This window comes from Ursus arctos, unplaced genomic scaffold, assembly GCF_023065955.2.
Source record: "Ursus arctos isolate Adak ecotype North America unplaced genomic scaffold, UrsArc2.0 scaffold_6, whole genome shotgun sequence".
Lineage (NCBI taxonomy): Eukaryota > Metazoa > Chordata > Mammalia > Carnivora > Ursidae > Ursus > Ursus arctos.
The window spans coordinates 51,498,627-51,512,060 of NW_026623078.1; the positions used below are offsets into that span (position 1 = coordinate 51,498,627).

The window sequence follows — 13,434 nt, forward strand, 5'->3', positions numbered from 1 at the left end:
AGCCAATGACAGATTTGTGTGGAACAGAAGATTATTCTCTAGATTGACAATGATACAGCAGTCTAATTCAGGAATGACTGCCCCTCGTGTTTCAGCAATAGAAGATGGGATGGTCTGGTTAGTGAAGGAAAAAGAAAGAGAAACACTAATTCTGGGCCAGGCACTTAAACATTACCTTGTTTCATTATAACCTTATAAGATCGTTACATTGTTTTCACAGAGACAGAAACCAAGGAACTCAGAAATTAAAAAATGTGTCTAAGATCACGTGGGTAGTAAACTGAGAAGCTAGACTCAAACACAGTTCTGCCTCATTCCTGTTCCTAACCATTACACTGAGCGGTGAGGGCAGGAAGAATAGGTGTGGTCATGGGGGGCGGGGGGAGAGAACTTGGGTGAGGCAGGAAAGTTCGTGCAGGTGACGCAGGCAGTATGGAGCTAGAGGTGAAACCAGGAAGGTGAGATCTTGAACTCCACACTAAGGAATGGGGACTTCAATCTGTAGGCTATTAAGAGTCAACCCCTACTGATTATAGTTAAAGAATCTGTTCAAATATTTGAAAACTCATTTCACAGAAAATGATAAGGAGTTTGGAGACAAATAAAGCAGCATAAGTGGAGCATGTATTATTTTAGCTAGGGTTGGGAGGAAAGATTTCCTGAACGGAAGTGACTTAAATCAGGGAGAAGGTGATACAAGTATCTCAGGGAAGAGCACCCCAGCCTGGAGGGCCCTGAGGACGCTTGGCATATTGAGAAACATGAAGAGGGCCAGTTAGGCTGGGAAGCTATTAACAACAAGAAGAGGCACAGGAAACAAAGACCAGGGGATAAGATGGTTCCATTTATTTGTATTATTATCGTGGCTGTCGTTGTTATTATTATGCTTTACGGAATCCATAATACATTAAATTTATGGTTCCCTAAAATGCCAGTCCACAGTATTCCAAAAAAGAGAGATCAGTTTGGCACACTCATTCTCCGCAAACCTAGGCTGGCTTCTAACTCTTAGTCAAGTGCTTATAAACCAAACATTACTAATCGGTTCTAGACTCGCCCAGAACTTAGTTTGAGAATCCATCATTCTTCCTCCCCCGTCCCCAAATTCTTTTTTGGAAACCTGTGACCATATTTCCCCTTCTCCCATCTTGTGGCTTGAAGCATGGGTAGTTAATGGGTAGACTGCATGGTACCACATGCAGATGCAAAGGAATGAGAGATGGCCAGGGTGCGGGGGCGGGGGGTGGTGGAGGATGAAAAGCAGAAGGATTTGGAGAGACAGAAAACAGGGGAGAAATGGCCCAGGTGGGCTGCAGGGGACATATGAGGGTGAAACTGCAGGGGTCTGCTGGGGTGGGATAAATCCATGACTGAAGAGACACTCTGTCATCTCATCGAAACCCTGAAAGGGATCACACAAAAATGATAAATCAGTCCTGACTAGATGGCAGGACTATGGCTGAATTTTTTTTTTCACATTTAAGATAAATTTTCTCTAGTTTTGTTACATCAGTTCTATAATTTAAAATAGATTCAAAAAAAAAAGGTAGGGGAATTTATGTTCTGGAGCAAGTAAAAGTCAAGATAATCGCAAATCTTGAGACAATGAAATATAAATCTTGAGAAGCTGAAATCAGACCCAATATAGAGATTTTTCTCTTTAAAATGTCACAAGAATTGGCAGAAGAATGGAGAATACAGAGCCTAGAGGAAAGACCACATAATCTGGAAGAACAAAATTCTGACAGTTTTGCGATACTGCTGGGGTTTTTATAATATACAACTGGATGATGAAAGTTGAAAAATCAGACCAAACAAGAACCCATCAGGTATCCTATAATATCACTCAGGCCTGTTGCTGAAAGGGAGAGGTGTTTGGTGTCTCAGCCTAACCTCCATAATGGTTGCAGAGGCCTAGCTTGGCCAAAAGGAAGAGAGAACAGAAATTCTTTTGGAAACAGGAAAGTAAGACAAAACAACAAACACGCATGCCTAGATACATACATACATACAAAAACTAATCTAGGCAAGAAAGTGCATCCCCTTCAAAAGACATTTTCAGTGGCTAGGCTTTAAGAGGCTTAACATATTATGGCCCACTCCCTTTAAAATTACTTGGGGGGCACCTGAGTGGCTTAGTCAGTTGAGCGTCCGACTCTTGATTTCTGCTCAGGTCATGATCTCGGGGTCCTGGAGTCAAACCCCACGTCGGGCTCCATGCTCAGCGGGGAATATGCTTCAGGATTCTCCCTCTCCCTCTTTCTCCCTCTGCCCCTCCTCCCGCTTGCACGCTCTTTCTCTCTCTCTTAAGTACATGAATAAATCTTTAAGAATAAATAAAATAAAATAAAATAAAATAAAATAAAATAAAATAAAATAAAATAAAATAAATAAAATAAAATAACTTGTGAATTTTTTATATTCCAAAATTTCCCTGGAAAACATGTTAATGAAAAAAGTGTTTTGCATTGTCGTAACAAATAATGAAAACCTTTTCTTGTCTTTCTTTATCTGACATTCCTGATTAACTTTATTTACTCAGCAATGTGTTTTATGCACCCTCCCTTTCACTTTTCCCAGCGCCCTTGATACGTAGTCTACCAGTCACTGCTCCCTAAGACTACAAATCTTTTATTTGGCATCCACCTACATCTTATTTACTATTGATATAAAATTCTAGTTGACTTAAACACAAATTCCACTTTAACGTCTGTCCGAGGGGATGCCAATAATTGCCTAGAGGCAAGAAATGTAGTTTCATCATTTTTTTGATATTTTGTCCTTCTCACCTCTGTTCAAAGCCTGAAATGGTATCAAATACACCAGCATCCGATTTTGTACAGAACACTTTCTTTTTCTAGCTTATCCACATTTATTCTTTCATTATTACTTATTTAATTTTTGTACAGAATACTTTTCAATGGTTAGAAAAATTCCAGCTTTCTTATCCACTCATTCATTCATTCATTCATTTTTATTGTGGTACAACTGACTCAGCTTTCTTCAATAATTCCTAAATATGATTCAAACCCAAATGATTAACTCCATAAAAAGGTATAGACTTAAATGCTTTAATTAATAGTTCTAAAAAATACTATCCCTGATAAATTTGTCTTACAAGATAATCCAGTGATTATAATTGCTTTGATAATAAATTCTATAGAATATAATAATACACTCACTGGAAGGCTTAGGAATTCATTGAAATAGTCCACAAGGAAATCATCTGTTGCCAAAGAATCTTCCTGCAAAAACATAAAACACAATATTATGCTTATACTAAGATGTTTTAAAACATGCCAGTATTATTCTCCAATTCTGCTTATCAATAGATTATAAGGTAGATCTTCAGACCTTTTTCAGTCTGTCAACAGCAAATCCTTGCTATAAACAGAACACAGTGCTACAATCTCTGGGAGGAAGAAATAACAAAATAGAATGGAGCATACTCTTCAAAGATTTTGCTAGTATGCCCAACTGGAAAACAGAACACATGAAAAATATAGCACATTACTTAAAAGAAATGTAGTACAAACCATCATACATGGTAAATTTCCCACAGACTTATTTCCACACATTTATGTATATATCTTATTTATTTATATTCTATAGATTTCATAAAAAATAATTGCAGAATCAATAAAGACAGAACCAGTATTTGGATTTAAAATGAAATTCAGAATGTGTATTTCTTAAATTGCCCAATGGAAGTGATAAACCAAGGAAAGAAAATATTCTACTGCTTCCTCCTTACAATGAGATAGCTTTAGTAATCTGAGTCCTGCTTAACTTTTGCGTGAAGAAACTTTGACAGTGCATATGTTCTAAGCATAAAGATTGTATATATTTTTTCCATAACTATCTCACCCACCAACATAGTTGCTTTTAAAATTGGCAAAATTGGAAAGCCACTGCCAAGAACAAATTCTCTCTTCCAAATAAAACACCTTATTTTATTAGCAATTGTTTCCATTGTGTCAAAAGCACATCACGGCATACTCTGTTATATAGAACATGTGTTTATTTTGTTATTCATAATTATATTTCCACTTTGTAAATCTAACATGAAAGTTGACAATATGTCACAATGCTATTATTTCCATATGGCTGATTATTTTCTTCTTATATTGGCCAATTTTAAAAATTTGTTGAGTATAGTGTTGCAGTAAAAGGAAGATATTGTAGCATATTAACTTGGAAAATACATTGTTCAGGGTAATTTTTTTAAGTATCTGTAGTCCAATTGGAAGAGAGTGATACAAAACCACATACATAACCTTGTATATCAAGGAACTTACTAAAAATCTGTGAGCTTTTAAAACCACAACAAACTCAGGATTTAGTTTACTAAAAACCTCAACTAATTAGAACAACGGCAAGGAACTTAGGATCTCATAAACCTTCTACATTCATAGTAGTGCCTCAGTAATATATCCTCAAAGCTCTGCTCACGAAGATTAGTAAAGCAGAACAGAGCAGATACCATTTGGGGAAGCCTCCATACAGCTAATAAGCTGTCAAATTTTACCTTTCAATGTGACTTTAATTTTCCGGACTTTATTCAGTGAGCTACCTACTTTCTGCTAACTCTTAAGAGAAATCAACTGAATTTAATAAATATTTTTTAGGAGCTCCCAGATGGAAGAAGGCACTGTGTACAATAAGGGTGGCCAGACTTTGCACTATTGGGCTCATGATCAAAAATTCTCCGATGGGGAGCGTGAGTATTTTTAATTGATAACAGTGGTGGAGCATTGTCCCTTGTTAATTTTTCTGAAACAGCATTGTATTTTAAAATTTCACCTCTAAAACAGAATGTATATTTCACAGAGTCAGGGGGACCTACATATTGCCTAGAATTTGGTCGACCACATAGCCAGAAACCTCTAGATAATCCTCGGATTCATATATTCATTTCCTGATGCCTCACCCTTCTCAGAGACTCTAACTCACTGATTTCTACATTCTCTGTGATGAAGTAACTGTTTTGTTGTGTTTTTTTCCCTAATCCCTAAGTTTCAAATAACTTGTACAATACAATAAGAATGAATTAACTAGAAAATGAAATAAAAGATAAACATAATACAAAAGGCCAATTGTTGATTACTAAACTCAATAGATACAAGCATACTGTCAACACACCATAAAGTTTCTAAGCGTTTTCTTTCGATTTCTGACTCATCTCAGCAAGGACTGAGTCTCAGGTGGCTCTGGTCCACAAACCCTCATCAGGCAGCACTGCCCTGACACCCTGGTGAGCAGTTTGTTTTCAGGAACCTCAGATCCCCCTGAAACTGAGCCACCCTGTAGGGCATTTCCTTGGCATGCAGTCACACTCTTGGGTTTGCATTCACAACCACAGAAATTCAAAAGTATTCAAAAACACCAAAATCTGGATTTCTTTTCTGAAGTTGTATACTCCTTTCTTCCCATATGAAATATCAGCACTTCTGCTGCTATTAGAGAAGTTCTACAATAGAAACAAGCATGAGGCTGACCTGGGTGGCTCAGTCGGTTGAGTGGATGGGCATCTGCCTTCGGCTCAGGTCATGATCCCATGATCCCAGGGTCCTGGGATTGAGCCCCTCGTCCTCCCTGCTCAGCGGGGAGTCTGCTTCTCCCTCTGCCCCCACCCCCAGTCTTTCTCTGTCTCTCAAATAAATAAAATCTAAAAAAAAAAAGAAAAAGAAAGAAAGAAAGAAAGAAAGAAAGAAAGAAAGAAAGAAAAGAGAGAGAAAGAAAGAAGCATGGTCTCTGAGTGACATTTTCTCCGTCTTCCTGTTGTACTTTAATGGGAAGGCCTGCACTTCTCTAAACAAATGAGCATTACCTTCCCACCGAAGTTTCTAGACCAATGCATTCAGACATCTTGTCATAATGAGAATCTTCATTCAACCCTTTACTTATTATTTATCTTTATTTATTAAGGATTTTAATAAACCCTTGATTCTCAAAACTCTTTATTTAAAAAAAAAATTTTAAGGCCTTGATCTGAAGAAGCAGCTCCATTATTCTAGTAAGTCTCCACAATCTAGTCACACGGCCATATTAAAATGAACTAAGTCACCATATTTGGGATTAATATATTTCAAATAACCAATAAACTGGTGATGGTTATTAATGGTACAATCAAGAACACTGAGTTACAATCAATTCCTCCATTACATCATTCCATGAACCTGACTTCAAAATTTGCAACACAGATTCTCTGTTGAATGATGCAATGGAAGGCAGGAACATTTTTTTAGAATTGAATACACACTTGAAACCTGTTTTTTCAAGTACTACAGGTGTGCCATCTGTGAAAATGAGGTCAGCTTTTCCGTGTTTAGTCCAAACTTCTCAAGTTTCTTCCTGAAAGAGGGTTAAGCAAAATAGTTTATATGGGCTGGCTAATTACGGTGGACAAAAATTTTTTTGCTTAAAAATTTATTTTGCTGCACCCTCAAATCAGATAAATTATGAGTTCACCAATCTAAAAGATGCAAGATATACAAAGAAGACCTTATAAATAAGGAGGATGAAATATGATAAACACAGACATAAACCATAGTCCAAGAAAGAATATGATCCATACCAGAGGAAAATTACAATATCAAATGTTTCCTCACAAAGAAAGGAAACATACTATCTGGTAGGAGGAATCAGAAGAGACTCAAGCAGAAAAAAAATGGCGTTTGAAATAACTTCAAATTCTATAATTAGAAATACATATATGAGAGGCAATAATGCAGAGTACAGTGAGAAATGCATGAGCAAAGAAAGGTGGAAAGCAAAACATAGTAAAGGTGATCACAGTTAGCTAATGGCAGAAGTAGAAAAATAATCCAAGTTTCCAACTTCCTTTCAAGCCATTCACACATTAAACCAAAGCCATTCATCTAATTTCCAATGCAGAATCCAGTACTGATCGACATTAGATTAGGAATACTCTCATCAATCAGTGGATAGGAATTACACCAACCAGGATGCACTTATTTTTGCTGCTTCTTCCTAAAGTACACATAGTCTTTCTTTTCTCCTTTCTAAACAGAGCTTCCCACTAAGATGCAATGAAATGGTGGGGTACAGACAATAGAATTCAATGGGTCAAGTCAAAGAGGACCTCTTCAGCCTTCAAGGCAACCAGGCACAGCCAGGGATGGCTGGAGCTTCCAGGATCGTGACCTCCGGTTGTGAGCAACCTGGTTTGGGACTCCTCGTGTCCATCCCCCTCCCTTGGAGAAGGCGATTGATGAGTTACATCCCACACCCACTGCTCCTCTGTAAGACACTGAGCATAGCCAAGGAGTTGCTCAAGCTCCTGGACATAGATTTATTAGTTATCTGCAGAGCATATTACTGTCCCATGAAGCTGCCAGAAGAGTTTGTTTGAGATGTCCAAGAAAACAGTGCACAGCCAAAGGTGCTGACAGCTTGGAGGAAGGGGGGAAGGGAGAGCCTGGAAGGCTACAGATGATGGCCCCAAATCTCTGCCTTCACATATATCAGATATTTCTGTCTATTGGTAACTGATGTATGCCTGTAGTATGCCTAGCCAGGCTACATACAAGGTGATCACTCAAAAAATGTATGAATATACTGCAACATTGTTTCATCATTATTTTGAAATAGTTGATATGAAACATTTTCTTGATTTCTAAATCAATTTGTCTACCCTAAGAAATTTTGACATTATATTTGTCATGAGAAAAAGAACTACTAAATTTTAATTTCAACTCCTGCAATTTTGAATGGTTACAAAAAAAAAGTCTAAAAAATTCTAACTCTTATTGGGTGAAACGGTTTCTTACCAACAGAAACTATTCAAGAATTTTAAGAGATCACCATTAAAAAAATCTTGATTGGTAACCACATACAGACATTTCAACCATAAAACTTGATATTAAAAAGTTGCCCACATCCATAAAGGAAATTAAGAAAATAATTCCATTTACAAAGAAATTTGCTGCAAAGAAGTAAGAGAAGACATAAATACATGGAAAAACATACCATGTTTATGAATTGGATGACAATATTAAGATGACAATTCCACTCAAAGCAATCTACAGTTTTGTACTAAAATCCCAATAACATTATTATAACAGATCTCCGCCAAAATCCCAATAATACTATTTTTTGCAGAAATAGAAAAATTCATCCTAAACCTCATATGGAATTTCAAGGGACCTCAAATAGCCAAAACCATCTTGAAAAATAACCAATTTAGAGGACTCACATATCCTGATTTCAATACTTACTTACTACAAAACTACAGTAATCAAAACAGTATGGCATAAAAAACAGAGCTACAGACCACTGGAATAGAGTTCATAAATAAACCCTCTCAGACATGGTCAGATGATTTTCAACAAGGGTGCTAAGACCATTCAGTGTGGAAAGGACACTATTTTTCAACAAATGGTGCTAGAAAACTGAATATCCACATGCAAAAGAATGAAGTTGGACCCTCACCTTATCCCATACACAAAAATTAACTCAAAATGGATGAAAGACCTAAACATAGGAGCTAAAACTATAAAATACTTACCAAAAAAAATAAAGATAAATCTTCATGACCTTGTATTTATTTGCCAATGGATTCAAAAGTATGAGCAACAAAAGAAAAAAAATAGACTTTATGAAAATTTAAAAAATTTGTGCATCAAAGGCATCTATTAAGAAAGTGAAAACACAAAAATGGGCAAAGTAAAAAAAAAGAAAGAAAGTGAAAACACCACCTACAGAACATGAGAAAACATCTGCAAATCATATATCTGATAAGCAAGAAAAAGATAAACAATCCAAGTTTTTTAAATGGGCAGAGGTCTTGAATAGACATTTCTCCAAAGAAGATATTCAAATAGTCAATAAGCACGTGAAAAGATCTCATCACTAAAAATAAGAGAAATTAAAATCAAAACCACAATGAGATATCATTTTACATCTACTAAGTGGGTCACAATTTAAAAAAAAAAAGTAAAATAACAACTATTGGTGAGGATGTGGAGAAATTGGAACCTTTGTACACTGGTGGTGGGAATGTGAGATAGTGCAGCTGCTTTGCACAGTGTGACATTCCTCAAATATTAAATATGTAATTACCATATGACCCAGCAATTGCAGTTCTGGGTATATGCTCAAAAGAACTGAAAGCAGGAACTCATACAGAATTTTGTACACCCGTGTTCCTAGTGGCATTATTCATAATAGCCAAAAAGTGGAAACAACTCAAATGTCCATTGACATACCAAAGGATAAACAAGATGTGTTTATGGAATGTTATTCAGCCTAAAAAAAAGGAATGAAATTCTGATTCATGCAATAACATGAACTGAAACATGATCCTTGAAAATGTTATACTAAATAAAATAAGCCAGATGCAAAAGGACAAATATTGTATGATTCCACTTAACAGGAGGTACCTAAAATAGTCAAATCTGTGAAGACAGAAAATAGAATAATGGTAACCAGAGGCTTGGGAGGGGTAATGGGAAGTTATTGTCTAATGAATACAGAGCCACCCAGTTGGGCATCCTACTCTTGATTTCGGCTCAGGTCATGATCTCAGGGTCATGAGATTGAGTCCTGCATCAGGCTTTGTGCTCGGCATGGAGCCTGCTTGGGATTCTCTCTCTACCCTCTTATTGTTTCACATTAAAGGTCATCTCTGCAATCAGAAACTATACCACTGTGGGGAATAGTGGCTGACGATGTGTGTCCCCAGTAGTGCCTAATAAAGCGATATGTGCAAGTAATTGCTTAACAATATACTTGTTATATTACTTATTGATGGAACCTCTAATGCAGTTTCTGCAGTTCAAGAAAACATCAGAGAATTTGATTCCAAACAGAGAACTGGACTCCATAGAGATGGAAGAATTCCAAACGGCCTAACACTTTCCAAAGTACCTCCAGGACCTGTCTCAGTTTCCAAATGACTTGCTGGAAACACTTCTGGCACACCCTCCTAAGGAAAGAAAGGGAACTGGGGGAAAAGAAGGAATGGTGCCTACATCCATCTGCTCTTGCCCTCCACCATTTCCAAAGAACGCCACCTCTGTGTTTATAAGTTCATTCAACCTACACAAACAACAGAGCATGAATTTGAACAAGCTAAGGATTAGCTAAATATGAATATCATTTTTAACAAGTAAAATACAGTAAATACTGCATGAAGCTAGTCTCTCCCATTTTGATGGTAAAAATAAAGAGATCTGCTTTTTTTTTTTTTTTTTACTTCTGCCTTTTTTAAATGGCATCTGCTTTTAAAGTTAATGAAACTGTGGGCTTCATGTACCAGATAATTTTCCGAAAAAGAAATCTTTGGGGGTGCCTGGGTGGCACAGTCGTTAAATGTCTGCCTTCGGCTCAGGGCGTGATCCCGGCGTTCTGGGATCGAGCCCCACATCAGGCTCCTCCACTGGGAGCCTGCTTCTTCCTCTCCCACTCCCCCTGCTTGTGTTTCCTCTCTTGCTGGCTGTCTGTCTCTGTCAAATAAATAAATAAAATCTTAAAAAAAAAAAAAATCTTTGTACTACAACATTTTTACAGAGACTACTTTTGAGGAATGACATGCCCTCCTGCATAGTTTCAAACAATTTTTAGGGGTGTCTAGGCTCTGTTGGTTAAGTGTCGACCCTTGGTTTCGGCTCCGGTCATGATCTCGGGGTGGTGGTATTGAGCCCTGGGTTGGGCTCCTTGCTCAGTGGGGAGTCTGCTTAAAAGATTCTCTCCCTCTGCCTCTCCCTCTCCAAAAAAAAAAAAAAATAAATCTTTTTTTAAAAATTTTAAGGCACAAGAAAAAAATATGATTATTTTGGATTTAAGTCAAGTAATTAAGCCTTTAAAATGAATTTATTTTCTATTTTGAAGTTAAAAATAATTTAGCAGTCACTCTCACTTTAAACTCTTCTCAATGTATACCTAACGCATAATGAAATCCCAATGTAACATAAAGCAGTCTGAACTCTACTTTTCTTGTTATGACAGATTTATATTTTGGTTTTTATGGGATATAAAAATGAAAGGGGCTTGGACAGAGGGAAGTGATGAAAAGAAGCATTCACTTTATCACTTTTATTACTTGAATTATTTATAAGAATATTCATATATTACTTTTATAATTAAAAATATATCCCCAGAGGAACTGATGAGAAAATTGAATGTATTAACATTTTTCTATGTATTTTCCCTGAGAGAATTATCAAAAACCAGTCAAATACAAAGTTAACAAAGACACTGAAGTGGAAGAATGCCAGGAGAGAGGTGCTTAAGAAATACAGAATAGGTATCAAAAGAAACTTCACAAAAGACGATAATAAATGAAACATAGCATAACGTATAGAGAAGTTGAATCACTCTGTTGTACATCTGAAACTAATGCAACAGTGTGTGTCAACTCTAAAAATTTTTTAAATAAAACAAAAAATAAATGAAACAAATCACACTAATTATCATATATGAAAATACCCATCCACCAAAATCTATTAATCATCTAATAGCATATTCTGGACATTGTGCTACACACCACAGGGAATATTAAGATGTACTGAGACCCAGTACCAGACCTGTAGGAATTCACAATTGTGTGAAGACATTGCAAATTTTACACATAAAAAGTTAAAATATATACAAGGCAATGTGTCCCTGACAACAAATGATTGATTCTAAAATTTTTCTAGGCTTCCTTGCAACTAAATGTGGTCATGTAACCAAACTGTGGTCAATGGAATGTAAGCAGAAGTGTTGCATCTTTCTTCTGGAAAGCTAACGCCACTTCTACCTCATAATCCCATCTGACTGCTTCAGCTCCAGCATCACATCCTCATTCCAGCCAGCAGGAAAGAAGAAAAGGGCCTGTTCTCTCCCTGTGCATGTTAGATAGAGTCAGTTAGACCCGGGTTCTAATTGTGGCTTGACCACGTACTAGCTGTGTGATGTAGTGGTCAGTTATCTCATCTCTGTAAACATCAGCTAGAAAATGTAGTCTAATCTAGAAAGCAACGTGTCTAGCATAAATTGTAGGGAAAGGGTAGAATCAATGTGGGGGAGCCAGAGAGCTCTGCCACATTATTTTTCTAAGACTATTAATGAGAAAAAATTATTTTGACAACAGAGGAAAACAGGGGTAAATATATGTGCAAAGGCATGAGTTATTTCATCTACCGCTAATCCTGGGTGAGCACATGAATCAGAGGAGCTGGTCACAAACAGGTCTCCACTGCAAGCTGCACAGAGTTCAAAGGCAGTCTGGATGACGTGAGGTTGTCATTGAGGAGGTGACCTGGGCCCTGAAGGGTGTGCAAGACTGGGAAAGAGACGGGGAGGGCAACTGAGACAAAACCCTCACGGCAAAGGCAAGAAGGCAAGAGGAACATTTTGGCAAGAACAGAAGGAATGTGGAAGTACTTTATAATCCCAAAACACTACGAACATTGTCTATCACACAGAAAGTATTAGGAAGTAAGGTTAAAAAAGGCTAAAAAGTTATAGAAAAGATTGTGAATGCCGACAGGAGGTGTTTGACTTTCTGGCTCTGCCAGTTACTAGATGTGTGGCCTCAGGCCAAGTTGGTTAATAGTTGTGGACTTCAACTTCCTCATCAGTGAAACGTGGGTGATTAATAACCACCTAATGGAGCTGATTTGAGGTTAAATACTAGCCTGTAGTCAGCATTCAATAAATAGGAGAATTAATAAAAGAGTTGAGCAATCAAGGAATGTGGTAATTCTTTAAAAGAGTTAACAGCCATCTGACAGCCAGGGGAGGAGTGACTGGAGGAGGAGAATCTGAAGGTAGACAGAGCAAAGCAACATCATCCCGCACAGGCAATGCACAGGAGTTTACACTTTAAGCTTTAGGCCAAGAAAAATTGGAGTCGACAGAGAGAATATTGGAGGCAGTGATATCAGTTAGGACTACTGCCAGAGTCCAGGCCCAGGGATGAGGGCCTGAAATAAGACAGTAGCTGTAAGGATGGAGAAAAAGACCCGTCTAGGAAAGGAACTTGGTAAATGATTGCAGGCGTGAGGTGAAGAAAGGGGGAAAAAGTTCTGGCTTCTTGGACGGCTGAATGGCCAGAGGCATCACTAACCAAAACAAGAAAAAAGGGAAGAAAAACAGCACAGGGCTGAGGGGAGCAAAGAGATAAGCTCACTTTATCACACTCTTGAAAAAGAGAGTGTGAAATATGACTGTGGTGGCGAGGCAGGGACATGCAGATGATGAAGGTGTCCCATAACCCAGCGGATATAGGGTTCTGGCGTCAGAAAAGGTGTCTGGACTGGTGATGTATAGATCTGGAAGTCCTGCGAAATAAGAGTAGCTAAAACTACAGGAGAAGAAGAGCTCCCTCAGAGGGAGTCTGTGGAACAGAGTCCTGAAGAAGGTCAACACTTTCATGGGCCAAGAAAGAGAAGCCAGAAAGGAGGATATCAACAGGAGAGACGGGAA

At 37.6% G+C, this 13,434-nt stretch overlaps 1 protein-coding gene across 1 annotated transcript in view; it reads right to left on the reverse strand.

Moving 5' to 3' along the window:
• RGS22 (regulator of G protein signaling 22) overlaps positions 1–13,434 on the reverse strand; it is a 116,595-nt gene that overhangs the window by 100,866 nt on the left and 2,295 nt on the right. Inside the window, exons 2-5 of the mRNA XM_057307799.1 lie at positions 13,139–13,289; positions 9,996–10,062; positions 7,253–7,303; positions 3,183–3,245 (exon numbers count right to left, since the gene is read on the reverse strand). Coding sequence (XP_057163782.1) covers positions 3,183–3,245; positions 7,253–7,303; positions 9,996–10,062; positions 13,139–13,289 — 332 coding nt within the window. The remainder of the gene's footprint in view (positions 1–3,182; positions 3,246–7,252; positions 7,304–9,995; positions 10,063–13,138; positions 13,290–13,434) is intronic.